The sequence below is a fragment of the Vicugna pacos genome, chromosome 11 (genome assembly GCF_048564905.1).
Source record: "Vicugna pacos chromosome 11, VicPac4, whole genome shotgun sequence".
NCBI lineage: Eukaryota > Metazoa > Chordata > Mammalia > Artiodactyla > Camelidae > Vicugna > Vicugna pacos.
Window position 1 is genome coordinate 39,482,596 of NC_132997.1, and position 25,695 is coordinate 39,508,290.

The window sequence follows — 25,695 nt, forward strand, 5'->3', positions numbered from 1 at the left end:
ATGAGTTTGGGAGTGTTCCTTCCTCTTCAGTCTTTTGGAAGAGTTTAAGAAGGATCAGTATAAATTCTTTGCATGTTTTGTAGAGTTGCCCAGTAAAACCATCCTGTCCTTGAAGACCTGTTATTGATCAGATTTACAAGGTTAGTAATGTAGGGTATTCATTCACATTTAGCTCAACTTTAACAAAACACAAATTGCTATCTATAGCAAGCCATAAAGAGGTAAGATTAATGTTACAGAGGGGTGTATTTTCCCACATATTAAGGTTAGTCTCTTATGTATCTCGTTAATATTTTGTTTCACTTTTTTTCTGATGTTTTCTTCCAGTCTAGATAAATTTGCAAATTTATTCTTCTTGAATCTAACTGACATTCATGATAACGTGACCCTTAAAATTAATACCTTCTCTAAAACCTCATCTCTAATCATTACCTCCCTTCGTTCTGGATGAGCTGTTATTTCTGTACTGTTCTGCCAGTTCCTTGTACTTTCCTCTGATGTGGAATTTCTATCCTCTTTTGTAAGTAATTTCTTTGACCCTTAAAAAGCTGGTTAGATCCCATGATCCACCACCAAAACATATATTACTTTTACTGTACATTTTTTGTTTGTTTGCTGTCATTTGTTTATTTATAATTGTTTGCCTAAAGTCTGTTTTTCCCAATGGGCAGAAATCTCAATGATAGCAGAGATTACTTGTCTATTAATATTGATGGTGACCAGCTGATAAATTACCACTTTTCTGTTTAATTATTAAGGATAAATATGGTGAATCAGTGTGTCCCCCATGCTTGGCGCATGGATCCCCACTAAATTTTGTTGATGTTCACCAACCTCCCCTTGGCCCAGAATGTCTACTTGGGAAGCAATATCACAGATTAATTTATCAGTTATAAAGTCCATTTCTGGCTTTATAATTGGCCCATCATTCTGACTACCATTAGAGGACTCTTGGTCCCACAGCAGTTAAACATTAAAAATGGATGATTTTTTAAATTAAAGTAATTACAGGAAAAAATATTACAAAGTAATGTGTCATTTAGTAAAAATAATAAACATTATACACTCAAAGAAAGGAGCTACCAATCAGCTTTAAGGTGATTAAAAAGAAAAAAATCTTTTATATTCATTTTTTTAAGCCATGAATCAGCACTCTTCATTTATTTGTTTAGGTCCAGGTTTTTATTTGATGTATTCCTTCTGCCTGAAGAACTTCCTGTAACTTAATTCCTTGCAGTGTACGTCCACTAGCCATCCATCCTCTCAGCTTGTTTGAAATCTCTTTTGCCTTCATTTTCCAAAGGCGTTTTCACTGGATGTAGAATTCTAGGTTGACGTCTTTTCCTCAGAGATGTCACTTCACTGTTTTCTGACTTACATGATTTCTTTCATAGTTCTTATCTTTGATCTGCTGTATGTAGTTTTTTTTTATGGCTTTCTGTAAGATTTTCCCTTAGAGGGAGGTTATAGCTCAAGTTGTAGAGCACATACTTAGCATGGTTCAGTCCCTAGTACCTCTAATAAAACTAAAAAAATAAATCCAATTACCATCACACCCCAAAATAACAAAAAAATTTAAAAATTTTTTTTTTAAGATTTTCCCCCTTTATCTTTGGTTTTAAACAATTTGACTATAATACATTTAGGATATGTGTGTTTCTAGAAAAGATGGGGTACTTACTCCCATTGGGGGTTCACTGAGCCTGCTGAATCTGTACTTTGATGTTTTTCACTATTTTTTGCAAAATTATTGTCTACCGTTTGTTCAGAAATTTTCTGTTTATCTCTCTTCTCCTTTTGAGACTAATTCACATATTTTAGGTTATTTGATACTGTCTCACAGCTCTTACATTCTTCACTGTATTTTTCTCTTTCTTCTTTCTCTTTCTTTTTGAGTTGTAATACTCACCTATTTTCAAGTTTACTAGTCTTTTTCCCTCAGCTGTGTCCAGTGTACTTGGGCCTATCAAAGGAATTCGTTGTCTCTGACATCGTTTTACATTTTTCAAAGCACCTGTCTGACAGTTCCAACATACGAGACTTCTCTGAGGCTGGTTCCATTGATTGCCTTGCCTCGTGACAGTAGATTATTTTTCCTTGCTTTTTCGCATGTCTCATCACTTCTGATTGAATGCTGTACATCATATTTAGAATAACAGACTGGGATAAAAAAATATATACACTCACCTGAAAATGGGCGTGCCTCTTCCTTAGGCTGATAGTGTGGGGGAGTGGGTCAGTCAGGAGTTGGATTGGGCTTGGGCTTTGTTTAGGGTTTGGTCTGTGTCTTCAGAGCATTACAGGTTTCAGATTCCTTTGGTGTGAAGGACTGAAGTTACAATGTGCTTAGAGTGGGTTTGGGTGCGGAAGGGCTTTTCTCTGTTTCTGCTAACCTCAAGCTTTCACTGCGTGCCTGCACCACAGCAGAGTCTCTCCGTGCTTTTGCTCTGCCCCAGAGGTTGCTGTTTCATGTTACTCATGATGAGTGACAAGTGGGAGGTAGGGGAACAGGATGTCTGTTGACCTTAGGTAGGCATCTGCGTTGTTAGATCTTAAAATTGGGGTTTTCTCAGTTTCATCCCTTCCTCGGCATTAGTGGGTCTTGCCTGCTGGGGGTAAGGGAAGTGTTGCCTACGCACCCACCAGAGGCAGAGGGATCTGCTTCTACTCTTTTCCCAGAAGTAATGGATCTGCCTGTGCCCTGCAGGTGAGAGGATTTGCAAGAAACAGTGAGATCCATGTGTGGATAGTTTGCATAGTCATAAAAATGCAAACAGTGAATATTGGTCTAAGCAAATAGTATGCTGTAGCTATACTGGGAGGATGTGAAGATGGAAGTATTTCTGTTTGGGGAAGGGGCAAGGATGTTAAATGATGAGTTAAGTCCTCATCTTCCACAGTGTGAACTCGGTAGTTAAAGCCTAAGACTGAAAAACTGAAAATGTCAATATAAGAACGTTATTTAGAAGTAATAAGGTAAACATGGAACAAATCAGCTTAGAAAAGTGGAGAATATTTCATTCTAAGATGTACAAAGTGGGTGAGAAGAGGAGAGATGAAATGAGAACCGCTGTTGTGTTACTAAGTCTGAAGAACTATATAACCTAAAAATAGATGAATATAGAACTTGGTGAAATTAAAAACGAAGTCCTAAAGGTGTTAGGGCACCGGGGTGTGGATGAAAGTGTGGGGAAAATGGGCGCTCATAAAGTGGTGGAGGGATTGTAACTGACTGGTATAACTTTCCAGTTCAAAATTCCAAGTTCAGTTCTAACTTCTAGTAATTTGTACTATAAATGTGCCAGAAAATGTTTTCATTTCAGCCTTGTATGAAATAAGACCAGAAACAATCTAAATGCTACCAGTAAAGGAATGGCTAACACCATGCAATGGAATACTGTATAACCATTAAAGGAAAAGGAGGCTCTTATGTACTGCTGTGGAGTAATCCCTCAGATGTATATTGCTAAGTGAAAAAGCAAGATGCAGAACACAATGTATGGTTTACTACCATTTCTGGGAGAAAAAAGGGCAGGGGAGATGAACACCAATGAGTGTATGTTTTGTTTGAGTATATATTAATGGTCTCCAGAAGATTATCCCAGAAACCGGAAACAACTCCAGTTCCAAGTTCCTTCTAGGGAAATGAACTGGATCACTAAGGGATGGAGTAGGAGGAAGATTTTTCACTGTATACCCTTTTGTGCCTTTTGGATTTAAACCATTTGAGTCAATTACCCCTATCAAGTTTTAAAAAATAAAATTACAAAAATGGTTAAGTACATTGGACTATCTATGTGGAAAACAAATCTAATTTGATGTATTCTCTAATTACCATTCATTATATAAATTCCAAATGGATTAAAGGACTAAATGATAGAATCAAATTTTAAAACGTTTAAAATGTGTTTATAACATTAGAGTTGGGAAGGTTTGCCTTAAACAAGACACAGAAGTATATGTCAAAAGGGAAAAAAGATTGATTAAAAACTGGCATGAAACACCATAAATAGAGTATAACAGTGACAGACTGAGGGTAGACTTCTGTAACATAATTATCAAAGACTTACTATCCACATTATATAAAGAAGTATTGTGAATCAATAAGAAAAAGGATAAAACACCCCAGTTAAATAGTGTGCAAAAAATATGAATAAGCAATTCATAGGAAAAAAAAACTGGTGAAAAAATACAATTCCTAGGAAACAGGAAAAAACAAATTGAAAACAAGTCACTATTTCATACCCATAAGTTTGGCAAAAGTCTAAAAATATGACAGTTCCAATTATGGATTAGAATGTAGGGAAATGTAAATTGTGATATTACACTTTTGGTAGAAGTACAAATTATTCCACTTTGGTGAGTAATTTTGATGATAAATGAACATTAAAAGTATGTATACGTTCAAGAAATTCTTATATATGTGCACAAGAGCAGCATAGAAATGTTTTTTACAGCACTGTATTAACAAACTTTTGGAAATAACTAAAATATGGCTGTCAGAGTAAGTTGTAGCAAATCCCTAACAGAAACACTAGGGACCGTTTAAATCATTTCCTTGACAGAATAGCAGTGGCTGAGAACAGGGATTCCAGACCTCAGCCTGTGGGTTTGGTCACAGCTTCACCACTTAGCCAGCCATCTGACTGGGGACAAATGATGAGCCTGTGGGCCAGGGTTTCCTCTTTTGTAAAATAGAAACAATAGTATTTACCTTTTAGGAGTTTTATAAAGATGAAGTAGGTCACAGAACAATACCTGACACACTCAACATCAATAAAAATGAGCTGTTGTTTTTTTCAACATATTAACGCAGGTAAGTATGTAAAACATAAGGAGTTTTTTTTAAAGCAAGGCGTAAAATAATAATACAACATATGCCATTTATATAAATTTATATCCAGGGAAACGATGTTATTTATGAATAGATATATTTATGGTGAAAGTATAAATACATAGACAGGAAGGCTGTAACCACCTTTAGGATAGTGCTTGTCTCCTAAGAGTGAAGGAGGGAAGTGAAATTATCAGGGAAATGACTGCAGCTTCAAATATTTTTAGTGTTAATTAAAATCTAAAATAAATATAGCATAATGTTAATATTTATTAAATTTAAATGGTTTATACATGGGTGTCATTTAAATTAATCTACTTGTATGTTTGAAATATTTTCGTAATTTGAAATTTTAAGAGAAGCCTTCAAGAATATCAGAATAAATTAGGAGGACTTTTTAAATTTCTTTTCCATAAACTGCTTTTTCCTTTTTATAAATGGAAATATATTTATTGTTCATTTTAATACAAAACTACATACTTATAAATTCAAATGAAAATATGTATATAAAATAGAAAGTTAATATTCCTATATCCCCAGCAATTACTGTTATATACAACTTGCTGTATATCCTTTCTGATCCTTTTAGACAAGTATAGATACATACAATTAAAAATTTTTATAGCTAAGATCACACTATACATGCTGGTTTTTAATCTTTTTTTTTTTCAGCTGCCAACATAAAGTAGATGTCTTTCCATTTTAAGATAGTACATAGCACTCTACCTCATAAACTCCATCTCTGGACATTATTTTACCAGATGATACATTACCCTGTGATAAGACTAATTTGGATATGATCCCATTTGAAGGAGGGATGATAGTGTTGACAACCTCAAGATCTTTCTTACCTTAGAATTTTGTAGTTTCAGAATTCTAATGTAGATTATTTTCTGCTTTTTTAAAAGACATTATTGCAAGAGTATCTCAAGCAGACGTCGTTATAATCGCGATTTAGAACAAGATGAAGCATTTATTCCAGTTGGAGAGTCATTAAAAGACCTTATTGACCAGTCACAAAGTTCTGGTAGTGGATCTGGACTACCCTTATTGGTAAGCTAAAATGTCATATCACCGTGAATGGTTTATTGATACAGAACGTGTCCTCAAGTGATGGTAAACCGCATGATACAGATCAGGGGACATTACTTGATACATTTTTTTTCTTTTTATTTAGAAAGATGGTTGCAGTAATGCAAGATGAAATTAGTTAAAATAAGAAATATAAAATAAGAAAAATAGAATAGGCAGTTAAGGTAGAGCCACAAGCAAGGTTAGGAGAGAAAATGTGACTGTGAAGTGCTGTGTAAGTGCTAGAGCCAGCTCCCCAGTTTTAACAGCTGCCCTGAAGACGAGTCAGGTATAAAACTGCTTGCGTCTGTAAGTTTAAACTGATTGGGGAAAGTATAACCGTTTCAGATTCTGAAATCAAAGGGAACTTTCTCCCACAGATCGTCATAGAGAGGATACTTCCTTCAGTATAATACAATATTACCAAAATGTAATTCATAAAAATAAGTTTAAAAGGAGTTATAAATAATTCTAAGAGGGTTATATGTATCAAAATATTCAGACTTAGGGGTCAAGGGGACCCTTACAACAAGCACCAGATATCCAGACAGATTTTAATAGTTTAGTTGAATTTGTCTAAAGTAAATACATTGATCTCTAATTTTAAAATTCATTGAATCAGGTAATTCTGTAGTTGAATTGGAAAAGTAAAAGGTAAAATTGTCTTCATATGTGGACGACAAGATTGTCTACATAGAAAATCTCAAGGATGGTAACACAAAGCTACAACAACTAGTAAGTTTATCAGGGCTGCAGAATATGAAGTTATTGTATAAAAGTCATTGAATTTATGTACACTGGCCACAGACGATTAGGGATTAAAATATTTACAGCAGTATCTTTAAAACAGCATCAGAAACATGAGATATTTTGGAATAAGCTTAACAAAATTTATGTAAGGCCTGTGCACTTAAAATTAAAAAACTTTGCCAAAAGAAATTAAGAAAACCCTTAATTAATGAAGTTGTATATCCTGCTTGTGAATCAGAAGACTCAGTGTTAATATTTTAGTTATCCCAAATGGATTTATAGTTTTGATTCTAGCCAAATCAAAATCAGCAAACTTTTTTAGAAATCGATGAGCTTATTCTAATGATTATTTGGAAATACAAAGAATCTATAAGAGCCAAAACCATCTTGATAAAGAAGAGTAAAGAGGATTCACTACCTGATTTCTGAACCTACTGTGAAGCTACAGTAGTCAACACTGTGTGGTCCTGGCATAAGGATAAATACATACATCAGTGGAACAGAATAGAGTCTAGAAATGGACACACACACACATGATCAGTTGTTTTAGATGCCAGAGTAATTGAGTGGGGAAAAGACAGTCTGTTCAAGACATGGTGCTGAAAAAGTTGAGCATCCATTTGCCAAAAAGTAGATCTTGGCCCTTACCTCACTCCATGTACAAAATTACCTTGAAATGCATCATAGACCTAAGTGTGAAAGTTAAAGTATAAAACCTTCAAAAGAAAATGTTTTAGAAGATTATTGTGACCTTGGGTTGAGCAAAGACTTCTTAGGACCCCAAAGTCAAGTCATTTTAAAAGATGATAATTGGTCTTTCAAAATTTAAAACTTTTCCTATTCAGGAGACACTGTTAAGAAAATGAAAAAACAGGTCATAAACTAGCAAAAGAGATCTGATAAAGAATCTGTGTTGCAGAATATGTAAAGGATTTTTTTTACAAGTCAGTAATGAGACAGACACCCAATTTTTTTTAACGGACAAAAAGAATGGCATATAAGCACATGAAAAGATGCTCATCATCATCATCAAGGAAATGCAAATTAAACACATGAGATGCTGTTACACATTCACTAGTATGTTAAGTGTGGGAAGGAATGTAGATCAGCTGGAAATCTCATACACTGGGCATTGGGAAACAGGTTAACAGTAGACTGAAAAGTTAAGCATATACTTTTTATACAGTGAAGCAGTCCTTCTGCTTAGTATGTATATATGCAAACATGTCCATACAAAGATCTGAATATGAATGTTCATAGCAGCTTTATTCATAATAGACATAAATTGTAAACAACCCAAAAGTCCATTAGCTGGTAAATGGATAACATTCATAGAAGAGAGTACTGCTTGTCAGTAAAAGGGAGCGAACTACTGACACATGCAGCAGCAACACAGATGGTTTCAGAGCATTTCATGCTGAGTGGAAGAGGCTAGCATAGGCACAGAGATGGTGTATTGTATGTTTCCGTTTGTGTGATACTCAGAACTGTAGGAACAGAAGAGAGGTCAGTGATGCCAAGGACTAAAGGTGGGTAGGGAGGGGGTTGAATTTAAGGAGATAAATGGAGCTATTTTGGGTGATAGAAATAAATGTTCTCTCTCTTAATTGTTGTGTTGGTGGTTACATGACTGTACACATTTGTCAAAATGCAGTTCTCAAAAGAGTGAATATTATATGTAAATTGGACCTTAATAATCCTGACTTTCTAAAAAAAAATCACAAAAGGATTTTGTAATAAGTGGTAAATATACATCAAGTAAATCAATTTAAATATGCATTAAATCTAGCCCATTTTAACTGCATTTCCAGCCTGGATCCTAGTGTTGTTTTTAATTTAGAATGGCTGCTTATGCTTCTGAAAATGAAAGAGCAATTTACATGCATCTTCCTTTCAACACATATTAATGAAAGCACTCATTGTACTTCAGGTATTGTCCTAAATAAATATCTGTATTATGTGAGTAGTGGGGGGTGGAATGCAAACAAATATGCATATAAGTAGTAATAAAATTATAATGGTGTTAAGTGCAGCAACTGAGAAGAATAGGTGTGCTGTGAAGGTGTTTAACAAAGAAACAAGACTCTTAGATAAAGGGAGCTGCACATGCAAAAAAGACCGAGACAGGAATGAACTTGAATGAGTTCTAAAAATTGAAATACGGTAAACAGGGAGTGAGCATGGGTGATTAGAATCAATGAGCAGGCTGGAGAGTTGGCAGGGGCCAGGTCATGTAGGATCTTACAGACTGAGTTGAAGATTTTTAACTGTCATTTAGATTTTGCTACATAATAAACCACCCCAAAGCTTAGTGGCTTGAAGCAACAAACATTTATTATTTGTCATGATCCTGTGGGTCTTCTGGGGATTTCTTTTTCTGGAGTTGCTCAGCTAGAGCTAGATGGTATAGTTTATGTACATGGCTAGCAGCTCATATGATATCGCTTACTAGTTACAAGGTTCCCCAGCGCAGAAGAAAGAAAGAAGAAAGGGCAGGCCCCAGTGCACAGACTTTACAAGTCTTCACTTGCATTACATTTGCTATTGTTCTGTTGCCCAAAGCTAGTCATGTAGCCAAGCCCAGAGTCTGTGGGGAAGTCTACTTAAGGGTATGTGTACTGGGAGGAGACTTGACCATTTTTGCAAATAGTCTCTCACGTTGACTAACCTATTACTTTGTAGTTTTAGAATACATTGTGCATGTTTCATCTTCTGCAAATATTTTTTCAATAGGTTGTCCTTTTATTTTGCTTATGGTTTCCTTTGCTGTGCAAAAGCTTATATGTTTAATTTGGTCCCATTTGTTTATTTTTGCTTGTATTTCTTTTGTCTGAGTAGACCGTCCTAGGAGAACATTGCTAAGATTTATGTCAGAAATGTTTTGCCTGTGTTTTCTTCTAGGCGGTTTATAGTGTCGTGTCTTATATTTAAGTCTTTAAGCCATTTTGAGTTTAATTTTTGTGCATGGTGTCCCTGAGGGAGTGTTCTAACTTCATTGATTAACGTGCAGCTGTCCAGTTTTCCCAGTCATCTTCTTTTGAATACGTTATACTCCTCCCTCAGAATCCACCTGGGGGGATTAGTGGCAGGACCCCCTGGAGATAAGAAAATCTACAGATGCTCAAGTCCCTTACAGTCAGCCGTCTGTATCTGAGGATGCAGAACTCAGGGATACAGAAGGCTAACTGTTTACATTTCAGTATTGGAGTTGGTTGGTTGTATGTATCATCCTTTTTGATGGGATGGCCTATTAGACCACTTTCCCAGTCTTAATACATTCTTTTCATTTTACTTTGTTCTGTGAAGGTTCAGCGAACTATTGCCAAACAGATTCAGATGGTTCGGCAAGTTGGTAAAGGCCGATACGGAGAAGTGTGGATGGGTAAATGGCGTGGTGAGAAAGTGGCAGTCAAAGTGTTTTTTACCACTGAAGAAGCTAGCTGGTTTCGAGAAACAGAGATCTATCAAACCGTGCTTATGCGCCATGAAAACATACTCGGTGGGTACATGTTTGACTTTGATCAGCCATGTTCCGACAGGGATAGTGGGAAGCAGATGGAAGCCTTCCACATGGGCTTTGAAAACATACGTGAATTCAGTTATGTGCACTTGGCTAAAGGAAACCCAGTGGAATACACAGTTTTAATACGACCCAGTCCTGAATGGCAACCAACCACTTTACAAGCAGACCTCGGAGATGTTTCGGGGTTGGGATCCAGACCACTGCAATAAAGCACATATCCCAGTACAGCAAGTTACACAAATATTTGGTTTCCCACTAAATATAAAAGTTATGTTTATGCTGTACTGTCATCTATTAAGTGTACATTAGCATTGTACCTAAAAAAAGAATTTGCACACCTTAATTTAAAAATACATTATTGCTAAAAAATGGCAAGCCAATTACAATAGTAACATCAGAGATCATTGATCACAGATCACTGTAACAAATATAATAATAATGAAAAAATTTGAAGTATTGTGAGAATTGCTAAAACGTGACACAGAGACATGAAGTGAGCAGATGCTGTTTGAAAAACGGCTCGTATAGACTTGTGGCATGTCTGTATTTACTGTATAGGTATGTCTGTATTTACTACCCAACTGAGGAAACAGCAGTGCATTTCTACTTGGAAGTAACGTAGTTTAGTGGACTTAACTCAGAGAGTAACAAAACTCGAGTCTTTTAGAGGTAATTTAAGCGATTTTCTAGGGTAACTTGAACTATATGTACCTTTTGCCTACTGCAAGCTAAATCATCCCCTCCCCCATAAGATGTAGTTTCATTTATATTCTGTGCTTAGTAGGTCTCTCCCCCGACCCCCTTTTGCACAGTAGCAAAATAACCTAGATATGATCTGATCAGTAGGGTGCAAAACTCATCTGTCTTCCCTTTCTTTTCAGCTACTATTTCCCTGCCCCTGCCCTTTAATTTAGAGAGTGCATAACACATTGTGAAGAGTATATTTTCCTATACTAATTGTATTAGTTCCCTAGGGCTATGATAATGATGACCACAAACTGGTAGCTTAAAACAGCAGCAACATAATTCTCTCAGAGTTATGGAGGCTGAAGTTTAAAATCAAGGTGTCAGCAGGGCCATGTTCTCTGAAGGCTCTAGGGGAGGCCCCTTCCTTGCCTCTTCCTCCCTAGCTTCTGGTGACTGCCAGCTCTCTTTGGCATTCCTTGGCTTGGAGATAACACTCCCACCTCTGTCTTTGTAGTCACATGGCCTTCTTTCCTATGTGTCTGTGTCCAGGTTTCCCTCTTCCTATAAGGATACCAGTCATTGAATCAGGGCCTACTCTAACCTAGAGTGCTCGCATCTGAAATTGACTATATCTACAAAGACCCTATTTCCAAATAAGGTCACATTTGTAGGTGCCACGTGGAGATGAAGTGCGGTTGGGGTGTGGACGTTACTCAGCCCAGCTCTCACTGACCTTTTTCTGAAGGGAGGGAGGAGAAGGGAGAAGGAAAGGAGGCAGGTTTGGGAACCTACCTGTCAGTGAGCCAGACTGAAAAGGCTGATGTGATGAGGCGTTGATGGGCAGATGGGAGTTGGCTTAGTTAGAAGCAAACTCTTAGTTGAATATGTTTAACTTTACTGTTTTAATGTGTCCGCTCCTCAGTTTGAAATGGAGAGCCTTTTCCACATCCCTTCTCTGTAAGTTCTTCATGCTTAGAGATTCATACAGGTTAATAACATTCCCCCAGGTGATTGCATGATACGTGATCTTTTTTTAGTCATATTGTTATCGTTTTTATGATTATCATTAAGATTATTTTAAATTAATTACAGAAGTGTAGAGTTATATGTGTAAATGGCAGAAATAGAAAGTTTTGTAACATTTTCAAGAGATTTTGTGAGATAAATTTTTATTATCTGTACATGATACCTAAATTATTCTCAGTGTCCTGAATGAGCATTCATTATTCTTCCTAACCACCTCTGGTAACTAATTTTTTTAACTCATTAATTGAGCAGGTTTTATAGCAGCAGATATTAAAGGTACAGGCTCCTGGACTCAGCTCTATTTGATTACTGATTACCATGAAAACGGATCTCTCTACGATTTCCTGAAATGTGCTACACTAGACACCAGAGCCCTGCTCAAGCTGGCTTATTCGGCTGCCTGTGGTCTGTGCCATCTGCACACAGAAATTTATGGCACTCAAGGAAAGCCTGCAATTGCTCATCGAGACCTAAAGAGCAAAAACATCCTCATCAAGAAAAATGGAAGTTGCTGTATTGCTGACCTGGGCCTTGCTGTTAAATTCAACAGGTGAGTGGTTCTTTGCCTGTTGTTTTGAAATTATTTTAATCTCCTAAAGATATTTACCTGTTTGTATTCAGGACAGTGGAATTCCAAACATGTATTTGTGCTTCTGTAGTAATACAAATAAATAGTTGGGGGGGGGGTTTATCTTAGTGTTTTGTTGTTGTGTTTTTTGTTTTTTATAAAAATTACATTCTACTCTGCATAATTTTTGATTTCCTACTTTTTATTGTCTTACACATCCTTCTATTTCAGTTTATAGAGATCTACTTCATTCTTTTTAACAGTGTTGTGCAAAGTTTGACATTTTATAGATGTCCTGTATTTATTCTGTCTATGACCCAACTGATGGGCATTAAAGTTGCCTCCAGTTTATCTCCATTATTTAAAAAATGCTTTAATGAATATTGTATTTTATCCATATATAATATCCCTGAGTACTTGTACAGGTATTTCTTCATGATGGAATCCTAGAGAAGGGGCTAGTTAGACAAAGAATATGTGCATATTAAATTATAGTATATGGCATGTTATCCCCTTAGAAAGTGTGCGCCAGTTTACACTCCCATAAACAAGGCGTAAGTATACCGTTTCTCCCCCATTACTGGGTATTGTCAATATTTTTAAACAATGAGAATGTAAGATTTTTTAGGAAGCCATTTAAATTGTTTTAATGTTATAACTCTGGAATGCAGCAGCCATCTCACATTTCAGAATTCATTTCAGGCCATAAAATAAAAGTACTAGTCTGTAATAAACCAAACATAAAAAATTTTAATCTCTCCTCATTATTACAGTGTTCTAATATTGTATTTTTTATCAGTGGAGTGTTTATTGGCCCAAATATTCATCAGGTGCTACTTAAGAAAATATACAATACATTATATTAATCTCTGCTTCAGAGTAGTTTCCAGAACTTGCTAGAACTGGGAGCCTAAAAACAAATCATTCATGTCTTCCAACTCTAAAATTACTCCGTAAGTTGAAAAAACAATTAACATGTATTACTAATTGTCAGCATGATTATATAAACATTACTTAAAATAGAACTAAGTTGGTTGGACCCAGAAAGAAAAAAATGTAATCCTGAGTCACAAAGGATCACATGAGAATGATAAAAGCAAATGATTCCTCTCAGCTTATTTTCACATTTGCTTACTTTGGGATATAATTATCTACCAGTTCTTTTATAGTCAGTATAATATATTGTGTATATATAGCATATATTTATATTCCATTTTGTGCCTCTCTAAAAAAGATGCCAACTTGATCTGAACTGGTACAAGATATTTACTGTCTTTATTTATCCATGTCTATTCATGCTTAGTTTTTATTGCAGACATAGTAACAATTTTGATTAAGAGTACTGCTCCAGACCCTCTTGGGGATGTTATATAATATGGAGCATATATTTAAAGAGTATGTTAATTTTTTTTAATCTGAAAGATGCTGAATTTCAAAATATATCTGGCCCCAAAGATTTCTGATACGGGAATGTGGACATATTAGATAGTTAGATTTTTAATTCATTTAGTTATATCTAGAGAGATAGACAGACAGACAAACCCTGACTTCTACAAAATGCAACTAAAATAGAAGATAAATGATTTTGTTCTTGGCCCTCACCCTGAACAGTATCTGTCTTCTGTTTCAGTGACACAAATGAAGTCGATGTACCTTTGAATACTAGGGTGGGCACCAAACGCTACATGGCCCCAGAAGTGCTGGATGAAAGCCTGAACAAGAACCATTTCCAGCCCTACATAATGGCTGACATCTACAGCTTTGGCCTGATCATTTGGGAAATGGCCCGTCGTTGTATCACGGGAGGTAGGCGTTTATGTAGCATGTTTCTGGTTATGTTTGTGTCCTCATCATTCAAAAAATAACAGCTCTAGTTATATAATTTAGACGTCGTGTACGTCAGGGATCCCCAAGACCACTGCCCAGTTCTGCAGTTCCATTAGAAGGGCTCAGCATATAGTTGTCCTCACAGCTAAGATTTATTACAGTGAAGGATACAAATCAAAATCAACGAAGGGAAAAGGCACATGAGACAGAAAGTTCAAAGGAAATCGGGCACAAGCTTCCAGAAGTCCTCTCGCAGTGAAGTTGCACGGAATATGCTTAATTCCTCCAGCAGTGAATTGTGATAAGTATGAAATATTGTCATCTAGGGAAGTTCATCAGAGGTTTAGTATCCAAAGATTTTTTTGGAGGCTGATCATGTAGGTAGCCCTGCCTAGAATGTATCAAAATTCCAAACTCCTAGAAAGAAAACAGGTGTTCAGCATAAACCATATTGTTTGCATGGAAGTCTAGGTACAGTGGCCGCCCTTATCATTTAGGGAAAGTTTTATATGAGTGTAGGGATCTGTTTACCAGGCGGGTTCCCAGACACCAGCCAAATGCCAGCCTTGCAAGCAGGCCTTTTAAGGATAGCAGTCTCAGGTCTGTTACGTTAACTGTTTTTTGCATATCATGTTGTCTTTCTCCCGCAGAACAAAACAAAAAATAGAAACTTTGTTGACTAGTAGAAACAATTGTGTACATAAATAATTAATTAAAAAAAATTTAGGGTGAGTGGTTCACCTTGCTTATTTTAAGAAATATCGGTATGTCCAGTGTGGACAGGTATGGTGGGAGTAGAGGAAATAATTAGACATTAGAAAAAGAACATATATTTGCCATTAAAAGTGAATCATCAAGTCTATAATTTTTTCTTCTTGATGTAAGAATCAGTTGTAGTTCCCTAGTTCAGTAGGAGGTGTTGAATGGATTACTTTGTCCAGCCACCATTTCTGTGCCCACTGTGTTTTCTCACTTACTGCAGGGATAGTAGAGGAGTACCAGCTGCCATATTATAACATGGTCCCCAATGATCCATCGTATGAAGACATGCGTGAGGTTGTGTGTGTCAAACGTTTGCGGCCAGTTGTGTCTAATCGATGGAACAGTGATGAAGTAAGTGGAATTCAGTCCCCTGAGAAAGTGATTGCTGAGTGTCGCCGAGAATATGTCCCCACTCACTACATTCTCTTTACTTTTCAGTGTCTACGAGCAGTTTTGAAGCTAATGTCAGAATGCTGGGCCCACAATCCAGCCTCCAGACTTACAGCTCTGAGAATCAAGAAGACGCTCGCCAAGATGGTTGAATCCCAGGATGTAAAGATTTGACAGATACATAATCATGAGGAGAAATTCAGACTGCAGGAACTGTTTTCGCCCAAGGAACGGGTGGAACTAGAGTAGAATAAGGATGTTAACCTGGTTCTCAGACTCCTTCCTCACTACACCTTCACAGGCTGCTAATATTCAACCTTTCAGTACTCTGTAGAATACAAGCTGGGAACTTCTAAACACTTCATTCTTTATGTATGGACAGCTTTATTTTAAATGTGGTTTTTGATGCCTTTTTTTTTTTATTGGGTTTTTATGAACTGCATCGAGACTTCAGTCCTGATTAATAAGTCTCCAGTCAAACTCTGGGTACTGAATTACCTGTTCATAAAATGGTGCTTTCTGTGAAAGCCTTAAGAAGATAAATGAATTCAGCAGAGATGGAGAAATATACACTTTTGCCTTCTACCTGAGGAAATTTAATCTGTTTGTATTCTGCCTTTGTAAACAGCCTATGGATTATGACCTGTTTGGGATACTGCTTAGTTTATGATAGTTTGTCATGCCTTGCTAACGGGGTGTGTGTGTGTGTGTGTGTGTGTGAGTGAGAGTGTGTGTGTGTGTGTGTGTGTGTACACATGCATACCAGGATTCCTCTGCTGCCATTTGAAATTAGAAGAAAGTAGTTTATGAATGCACAGGAAGCTATTGGTGGCTGTTGGTTTTGTGCTTTAAAAAATGCATTATCTGACCAAGATTCGCCAATCACGTAAAAGCCATTTACCTTGCAAGTGACCTAGCTTCTCTACCAACTTTATTTTTTAACATTAAAGTTCGATATAAAGGCCAAAAGAAGTTTAAAGTGTACGTAAATTTGGACTGTTTTCCTCCCACCACAAACTTTTTTGAAGGGTGTGATGATTATTTTTGTCATGAAAAGCGTCCAGAGTTGGAACTTCCAATGCCATGACCCTTCCAAAGAAAACGCTTCTTTTTGAAGTGAATACTAATTCCTGCATTTGATAGCAATGTAAGTGCCTGTCACCATGTTCTGTATTCTTTATTCTCAGTAACTTTTAAAAGGGAAGTTATTTATATTTTGTGTGTAATATGCTTTACTTGCAAAACACCTGCTCCTTTACACCATATTTTATATATGTATATACATTCATACTGTAGAAACCAGCTCATGTGTACCTCACATCTCATCCTTAGGGGAAAAAAAATTAAAAGATCATGAGAAAAAAATGTTGTAAAATAGAACTACATGTAAATTTTCAGAATTAATTCAAAGTAGTATATCAAACCTAGGACTTTAACTTCAGGTATACACTTTAAGACACCATCATCTCAGTTTTCCTTTAAGAAAGGATCCTCCAATTAGAAATTTCTATTTCAGAGTTAATATAAATTTATCAACAACTGTTATAGACACTTAAATCATTTGACATTTTTGGTTTTATGATTCCTGTTCCGTAAGTTTGTGAAGATAGTGAAGAGTCAGGCGAAGAAGCTCACTGTCTGGTCAGTACTTACATCTGGACACACAGCTCTTACCCGGTACAGTGCTTCACGTTTCATGGGTGCCTTGTTTTTCCAAGGAGTAATTCTGATCTGCTTAAACTTACTATGCTTCGTAATGCGTTTTAAATATTAATGTCTTAGCCTGAACAAACAACTCATGGGTGCATAAAGTGAGAGTTTTATTTGAATATAACATAAAATAAATGTGATTATATGACAGCATAGTTAAAAAAAAAAACTTTAAAGAGTAGGAATCAGAGCATGTATCTGTCCATTACCAAAAATCTGACTGACGTTTAAGGATGAAACTCATATATTTGTCTGTACATCAAATTTCATAAAGTTGAAACTTGCTTTAACAGTTTTGACTAAGTTTAATAAGTTTCATCTAACATAATTTAAGTTTGTAGTATTCATCAAGATAAGTAAATTTATATATTAATAGTACTCTATAAATCGTAATTGCTCTTTGAGCATGTTTTCCCCATCTCTATACTGAGAAATAAAGATATTTTAATCTAAATTGCAATGTGATTTAAGAATACTTATGTGCTCTGATCTACTTAGTCTGAGGTTAACCTTGATTTTTCATTTGGTAAACTATAAATCTTTAAAATAATTTGTTACCTTAAAAAAGAAAAATAAGGAAAGGCAAAACTGTTCTGAGAAATGTTGAAATACTATGTGGAAGCAAAAAAATTACAGATAATATATAAATACAAGACCATTATAATGATTTTTTAAATTAAATTGATCTATTAAAAGTAATACCAAGAACTCACTTTAGAAACTTGTTAAATAAACATATTTTCTAATGTAACATGGACATGTTATATGTATAACATGTTATTTAAAAAGCAAATGATGCCATTTCAAAATCCTAGTCTAAAAGAAGTTGCATGAAACCAATTTTTTTCTCTCCTTCTGTTACTCTTACTCTAAAATTTCTAGGTTCATCCAATAAGTGAAATGTTTAAAGAGGAAGAGGAAGTATTACACTGGACCATAGATAATTGTAAAACTCTAGAAGCCATTTGGTCCCACTTACAACTTAGCCTCTTAAAAACGTGTGGCTTCTGTCTGTCATCTCTTTAAATAACTAAAACTTAAAAACCAAAGCTACTTGAATATAACAAAAGTTAATCCTCCCTCAAAGGAGACTCTTCTTCTGAATTCTCTTTTATCCTGGTAAACATCTCCAGAATTAAAGGCACACTGGGATTGGCTTCAGTGTGTCATTTCTAAGCCTTTCCTGTACTTTCTTACTAGACAAGTTTCTGAAATACATAATTTGAGGCTAATTTCTCTGGAAATGTTTTCACTAAAGATATTTCAGTCAAAATTTTTGTTGCCTTTCCAGTGTTCAGAGCTGTTTTTAAACTTAGAAAGTGACCTATAGTTTTTGAAAATTATATTTTCCTAGAATGTGCCAGATTTTTTATTTATTCACTCTAAAAAATACTCAGTACCTTTCTTCCCCCAGGTGCTTTGTTTCTGTTTAGAACAAAATGCAATACAATGTTTAAAGAATCATGCATCTGTAAGTTGGCCCAAGATCAAATTTGATGTTGAATAATTTAGGCAAGATTTTATAAATTAACTTAACCTATGTTTCTTGTCATACATGTTTTGAAATGTTTCTGAATATCTAAAATAATTTCAACTGCAGAAATATGAATTCTTTTTTTTAAGAAAAGATTGTTGCAGCTCTTGTACTGTTTAAAAGTGGTAATATTTATTCTTTGTGTGGGTCAGATGTTAAAATAGCAATATAGCAGTTCATCTTCTTGCCGCAGTGCTGTTACGAGAGTCACAGTGAAAACTGCAGAGAGCTGACGTGTTCATAAAAGCCAAATTAAATCTAGGGTAGCAGCACATGAAGCTACGTGTAATGACCATCCCATAAGGAAAGTATGTGAATACTGCTTTTGCGAAGGATTAGATATATTATTGTAATTTTAGCTTGTGCTCTGTACCATGCTTTCAATGGACTTATTTAAGCCCTCTTAGTGACTGTTGTCCTTGCCCATTTAAAAATTAAAATGTAGTATATATTGTATAAAATCAAAGTATCATTATAGCTTAATTAGGAAGGTTGTACATAGACATTGAAAGAAGGGTTATAAACAGGCAGTTTTATTATGCAATTGTAAAATACCAAAAATATAGACTCATCTTTGATATGTAACACACTAAATGTATTTTGTACAGCATCTGGTTTAAAAGGTGCCTTATTAAGTTTACCATTAATTGCTTTGTTCTATAGATTACATCCAATGTATCATTTTTAAGTAAATAACCTTATTTTAGTATACTTTAGTGATGTGTTTTGTGATACTCGAACTATACTGTGTATCAGAAGTCACGTGTCTGGTGAGATTTTTATAACGGGTAAGTTAGTATACATACAGGTGTCCCTGAGATGTCCCTTTCAGCTACCAGAAACCCACTATGGGACACAGGGCGGGTAGGTGACCACACACTCTTTCCTTTGTATAGATAGAGAAGGTAAAAACCTGTTATAGTGAAGGGTTTTTTTTCCTTTGAAAAAGAAAAAAGAAAAAACATGGAAAACAGGAAAGAATAAAGAAGTAAGCGAAATCAGTCAAAATCCTATTGCCAGGTGTTACCACTGTTAACATTTGAATTTTCTTTTCGATTTTTTTTGCTGCTGCATATTTTTTTACAATGTTAAGATCATAGTATGTCGGTATATATCCACTGACAACATAACTTTTAAAAAAATTGACTACATAGCATTCCACTAAGTTGATGGAACAATTTATTTTTGTAATTTCCTGTTGAATATTTGGGTTATTCCCATTGTTTTGGAAAATACAACCAATGTATTGAACATCCTTGTACATAAATTTTCATATATTTAGTTTCTTAAATTGTATTCCTAAAAATGGAACCAATGAATATGAACTTTTAAAAGATTCTTTAAGGTGAAAAAAAGAAACCTGAGGTTCTTGATAAATAATGGCCATGCTGCTGCCCAGAAGGGCTGCTCACTTCCACGCCTAGCAGCGGTGTAAGACATGCTCATCTCACTCACTGCCACTGCCTGGCCAGGTAACTTCTCCCAGGTTCCTCCTCTTTTCTGCTAACAGGGTGCCAGGTTCTTGTGTGTAACTAGCTTCTTTTAGTTAAAGTGATGGAATCCATTTATCCGGCCTTAAGGTGTTCTTGCTGCAGCAAATGCTTTTTTTTTTTAAGCTTAAACTTCAGGGAAGTTAAGGAAGCCCTCCTCCTGCAGCTGTACCATCTTCCCTCCTGCACTTGCTCACCACCTCTCAGAGCTGCTTTCAGCTGAGTGTAAAGTCACTCAAGTGTGCCTCGTGATGCCTTTTCTTAGTTAAATGTGTTAAATCCTCATGAAAGATTTGGGACTAGTGATGTCTCCCCTAACTGCCCCCACCCCCCGGCAGGGGGAAAAAAAATGCATGTTTGAAGATAGCCTATTACAAATTCCTTACCGGGATCCTCATTTAGTGTCAGTATACAGCGGTTTCTTGAGACAATAGCACGCACTCTGACGCAGCTTGATAAAGAAGAAAATCGAATTTCCTGGGCCTGTCAGGTGCTCCCTGGCTCTTTTTCCATCTATAGAAGACTGGCCCCCAAACTGGATAAATATATCCATTTTTCCTCCCTGCATAATGTTGCTCTCACTGATTAGTTGAAAGAGTGACTCCAAGGTTTCTAGAGTAGACGTTAAATGTTCTTCCGGAATAGTCTGATCCTTGTTGGTAATTTCAAGCAGATGCTAATTCAGTCATTAAGTCTTCACTTACTTGGAGAAACACTGCTGTGCCTGTTGCTAGTGTGTGGACTGTTTCTGGCACTGCATGCATGCTTAAGTCAGATGCATATTCCTACAAGAAAGCCTTGTTGCAGCCTTGGAGCAGTGCAGCCTTGACTAAGTGGACGTGGTCCATTGCGGACGGCTAGCCGGGAGCACAGGCAGAGGCTACCTAATGGCACTGGCACTGTTACAATCGCCGGGAGTTAAACTCTTGAGCTCAGGGTAAGAGCAAATGGGCAGGTCACCCTGAAACTGAGAATTGGGAGGAGGAAACGAAGTTGAAGTGCAGAGGTGCGTGAAGGAATATTTCAGACAGAAGCAGAGAGCAGGGCTGAAAGGTTAATGCATAATTATCTTTTGAGGTAGGAGTTGTTACTCTCTTTTAGATGCAATAGGCGTGGCCTGCCTTTTTCTCCTCTGAACTTCATCTTCTTGGTCTTTGTCCGGTTACTTTCCCTCTCAGTGCTCCACGTGTGCTCAGAATGAAATTCAGGGTGATTCCGGAGGCCCCTATACCCACCTCACTACCCAGATCCCACATTCTATACAGGGAATCTAAAATGTTACCGCTGTTTAAAAGTCAATGTGAAATTTTTGCATTGAAAGTATTTCTAAGCTAGAGGAATTAAAAAGAGCTTGGGTTTTGTTTGTTTTTTTTAAGGGGAAGCCATTTTTGAAAACAACTTTAAAATCAGATTGATGAAACATCTGTTACTCTGTTCTCTGTTACTCTCCTGTGTCACCGAAGTCCAAGTAAGTGTTGAAGAAACAAAGAATTGAAAGGCTGTAGCAAAAAAAGACCAACACTGTGAGGGGAGGCCTTTCAATGGAACACTAAAAGCAATTGTTAACCATTTGATTCTGCCTTCATACTTGGCTAATAGTTTGGGTGGCGATCGAATCCAACTCTGAAGGTACCGCTGCCTGCTCTTTCAGCGCCCCATGGCCAGTAAAAAGTCCGATACATGTCTAAGTCACTCCTTTCTGGTTTAACTTATTTTTTCATTCAAGAAGTGCAGAATTTGGGGGGACGGTATAGCTCAGAGATAGAGTGCTTGCCTAGCATGCATGAGGTCCCAGGTTCAATCCCCGGTACCTCCACCAAAAGTAATAAATAAATTAACCTAATCACCCCCGCAAAAAAATTTTTTTTAAAGAAGCATAGTATTTGTTTCTGATGTTTTGAAGTTTAAACTTACCATGTCTAGATACATTCATCTGTTGTTACTTAGTCCTAATTGGGTCCTTTTCATCCTTCCTTAGATCTGGGAGCTTTTCTTCCGTTACTTCTTTACTCCCTTCCCTTTTTTCACTCTCTTTCTAGGACTGCTCTTAGACAAATACTAGGTCCCCTGGATGTTTCCTGCACATTTCTAAGCAGTCTCTCTTATGTTTGTTCCACCCTGACTTCTGCTTTTCAGCCCATCTCCTGAGTAATTTTATTTCAACAAACAAATTTAATTTTAATGTTATTTGTATTTTGAAAACATTAAAAACTTCCCCCCAATTGCAAAATAATATAAAGAATGCCATGTACCTTTCACCCAGATTCATAAACTCTTACATTTTGTCACAATTGCTCTGTTGTTCTGTGTGTGTACACACAAAACTACACATCCTTTTTTCTGAACTACTTAAAGAGTTCTAAGCTACAGAGCTCACGCCTCTTTATCCCTGAATACTTCAGGGATATTCTGTTACATAACCAATTATGCACAATTATCAAAATCAGGAAAGTTAACCTTTACACCATAACAATTAACAATACCAAAATGCAGACCTTATTCAAGTTTTGCTAGTTGTTCCAGTAAAGTCCTTGAGCACATTTTCTTGGTCCAGAGTCTGCCTGGGACCTTGCACTGTTGTCAAGTCTACTTACTCTCCTTTAATCTGGAACAGTCCTCCAGCTTTTGTCTTTTGCAATACTGACATTTTCTAGAGTAAAGGCCACAGATTTTGTGGACCTGATGTCTGGGTCCTTCTCGGGGCATCCCATCAGGGGCCGTGGCGCCAGCGTGTCCTCTCTCTGATGATGTGACTGTCAATCACTTGTTGAAGGTGATCCTCACCTAGTTTCTCTACCGTGAGGTTATCAGTGGTTACAAAGTGACGATTTTCTAATTCCAGTATTACATCTCCATTATTAATTGGCATTCTGCTGTAAGGAAGAATGCTCCCCTTCTTGTTTATTTTTTATTATCACTATGGACTTGTGGATTCTTATTTTATTCAGTCAGCTATCATTTACTAGGTCATTATTTGTTGTGGTGCTGAAACTGACCCAGACTTGGCTACTGGGTGTTCATCAAGCTGGCGCCTGAGTCGTTTTGACACACGTGTGTCATTTTTGAGTGTGTCTTGCTTTGGGGCACATTAAGAGGTTCAAAGCTCGTCTGGAACTTTCCTTGCCCCAGCCACTGAGTCAGCCATCTCCCCAAGGTGCTTTGGTTCCTTTTAGGGAAGGGCGGTATTTAGAAACCAGGATCTGGGTGGCAGATCATCAACGTAAATTCCCAGTTTCCTGTACTGTTTCCAGAGATCATATATCCCAAAACTTTCAGTTTGTTGAGTTTCAGAACCTGTTTCTGCAAATGTTCGGCAACTGCTTACCTGTGTGAACCCCTGCTCACCTCAGGTCTGTGTTCCTCATCTTCTTGGCTTGATCAGGGAGGATGGGCCTAGCTGTTAGAGCAAAAGTAAGAAGTAATCCTTTCCTCTCTTCTCGCCTACTCAAGATGGTTCAGGCTTTCCCCACTGTTCGTTTACCTTCCCCGCCCAAGAGTTTTGTCACTGTCGGGCCTGGTTCCGGGGAGTTTTCTAGATGCAGGAGGATGGAGGAATGGCGCTCAGGCTAGAGCTGGGGGAAGAGTCTTTGATGTTTTCAAGGTAAACATCAGGGGAGACCAGAGGAGCTTCAGAGTGTGAGAGGAGAGGAGAGTGTTGAGAAACATTTTTTTAATAGACCATCTATCCTCTTGACAGTGTTTCTGAAATAGAAGTAAAGGTCTCAGTTGTTTCTGACATCGTGTTGTGGTTTGTGGAGACACATCTCTGGATCCACTGCTGGGGGGTCTTGATTGTGATCAGGTTATACGTGTCTTCTGGGCGTGGGAGGGTCTTGCCTCCAAGAGTCAGTAGCTGCCCTGTGAGTGGGAGCTCAGGTCTGACCAGCACTGTTCTAGCTCGAGACAGAGGCCACTGCTGCCCGCTGCTGGGCACAGGCAAGGGACAGCTGGGACTGCCCGCCCGCTGCCTTGACTGCCCCTCCTCCACGGCTCCCTCAAGTGTGTTACGGGCTGGTTTTGGGGCTCCCCTGAAATCACTCCCATCTCTCAAATGTTTGGGATTATGATTTCCTCCTGCTAATTCATTTTGTACTTGCTCCTCTCTACTTCCTATTTTTCAGGAATTACTGAAATTTCCTGATCTGCTATGGTACTCTTCCTTGTTTTTTAATGATGTTTTTTTATTGCTTTACTTTTGTGTATTTTTTTTTCCATCAGGTTTGGAGATAACACACTGTGCTCAGGCCATTGTCTTGTTCTGGGTGCCACAAATGTTTACACATTGGCCTGGGTAACTGGGGGTGGGGGTGGGGTCTAACTGGGGGACACTCAAACAGTCTCCACCCAGAGATATTAGTGGAGATAAGAAATCTATCAAATGAACTTTAGAATTCTTGCTAATCTGGGGTCCGTATTATAGAAGTGTTTAAACTGAAAATTTGCACTTAAACTTGATAATTAAGATTTTGTGAAATTTGCATGGAAAGCACCCAATTTAAAAGAACCATTGTTTTTCCAGTTCTAACCCCAGAAACTTCCGGAATGACTCATCCATGCTGCTGCCAGAGCTTACCAGTTAGCACTTTCATTAATAACCTTCCTATTGAAGAGCACCGGCCGCATGAGGGCTGGCAGACATGCCCCTTATAGAGGAAGCCAATTCACTCTGCTTATGTGCAATAAATTCCAAATGAAAATCTTAATTAATAAGCCTGTATTACTCTAATATTTCCACTTAGTCATCAGCACAGCCTGACCAGTAAGAGCAGGATTGAGGAGAGAGAAGACACAGCATGGTCGTTCGAGCAGCCAGGGTGACCTGGTACTGGCTGTCTAGCCTTTGGTCAGGGGTGGCCCATGTACATCACGCCTTGGGTCAGGACTGGTCTTGGTCACTGGGCTGTGCTAGGTGGGAGGCCCTGGCTACAGGGAAGGGCAGGAGTCGAACCTGAGGTCAAGGTAATAAAAGTAAGACTACTTGGAGCTGTCAGACTAACCACCTGGTACTATAGACGGAGAAGTTCAAGAGAGGCTGTGATTTACCCTGCGGTCAAACTGTCAGTGGCAGAGTGGCCTGGCACACTGTTCCTTTTAACACTGATATGTTAGCGCATTGAACACACCATGTTTAGTGGTAAATTCCAAGGGGCAATTATTGGAATTAATGAGCCCTTTAAAACAATGAGAAGGGCTGGGAACTTTGTTAACCCTGACAACCAACTCCGTCCTTTTTCAATACTCAGTCCAATCAGATTTGCTTAGGGAGAAGACTATATTCAACAAATATTGACTACCTACTCCCAAAATTAAAACATTTCCAGTCATCTAGATGACTGCTTTCCCAAGCCAGTTTGCTCTAGGATCTGTGATTTATTTTTATTTTTGAAAATCATTTATTGATATTGTGGAAAAACTGTAGCCCTGAGCTGTACTGTCTGTTCCAATGTTATTAATGCCACTGGCTACTGTGAAGGCCTCTGAGCACTTTCTGTGGAATTAACTGAAATTGCGAAGTCAAATATG

The 25,695-nt window shown here is 37.3% G+C and overlaps 1 protein-coding gene across 1 annotated transcript in view; it reads left to right on the forward strand.

Annotated features, from left to right (window-relative positions):
- BMPR1A (bone morphogenetic protein receptor type 1A) overlaps positions 1–19,393 on the forward strand; it is a 39,080-nt gene extending 19,687 nt beyond the window's left edge. Inside the window, exons 6-11 of the mRNA XM_006217388.4 lie at positions 5,743–5,887; positions 9,962–10,154; positions 12,144–12,441; positions 14,090–14,265; positions 15,269–15,399; positions 15,487–19,393. Coding sequence (XP_006217450.2) covers positions 5,743–5,887; positions 9,962–10,154; positions 12,144–12,441; positions 14,090–14,265; positions 15,269–15,399; positions 15,487–15,612 — 1,069 coding nt within the window. The 3' untranslated portion in view covers positions 15,613–19,393. The remainder of the gene's footprint in view (positions 1–5,742; positions 5,888–9,961; positions 10,155–12,143; positions 12,442–14,089; positions 14,266–15,268; positions 15,400–15,486) is intronic.
- The last annotated feature ends 6,302 nt before the right edge of the window (positions 19,394–25,695 follow it).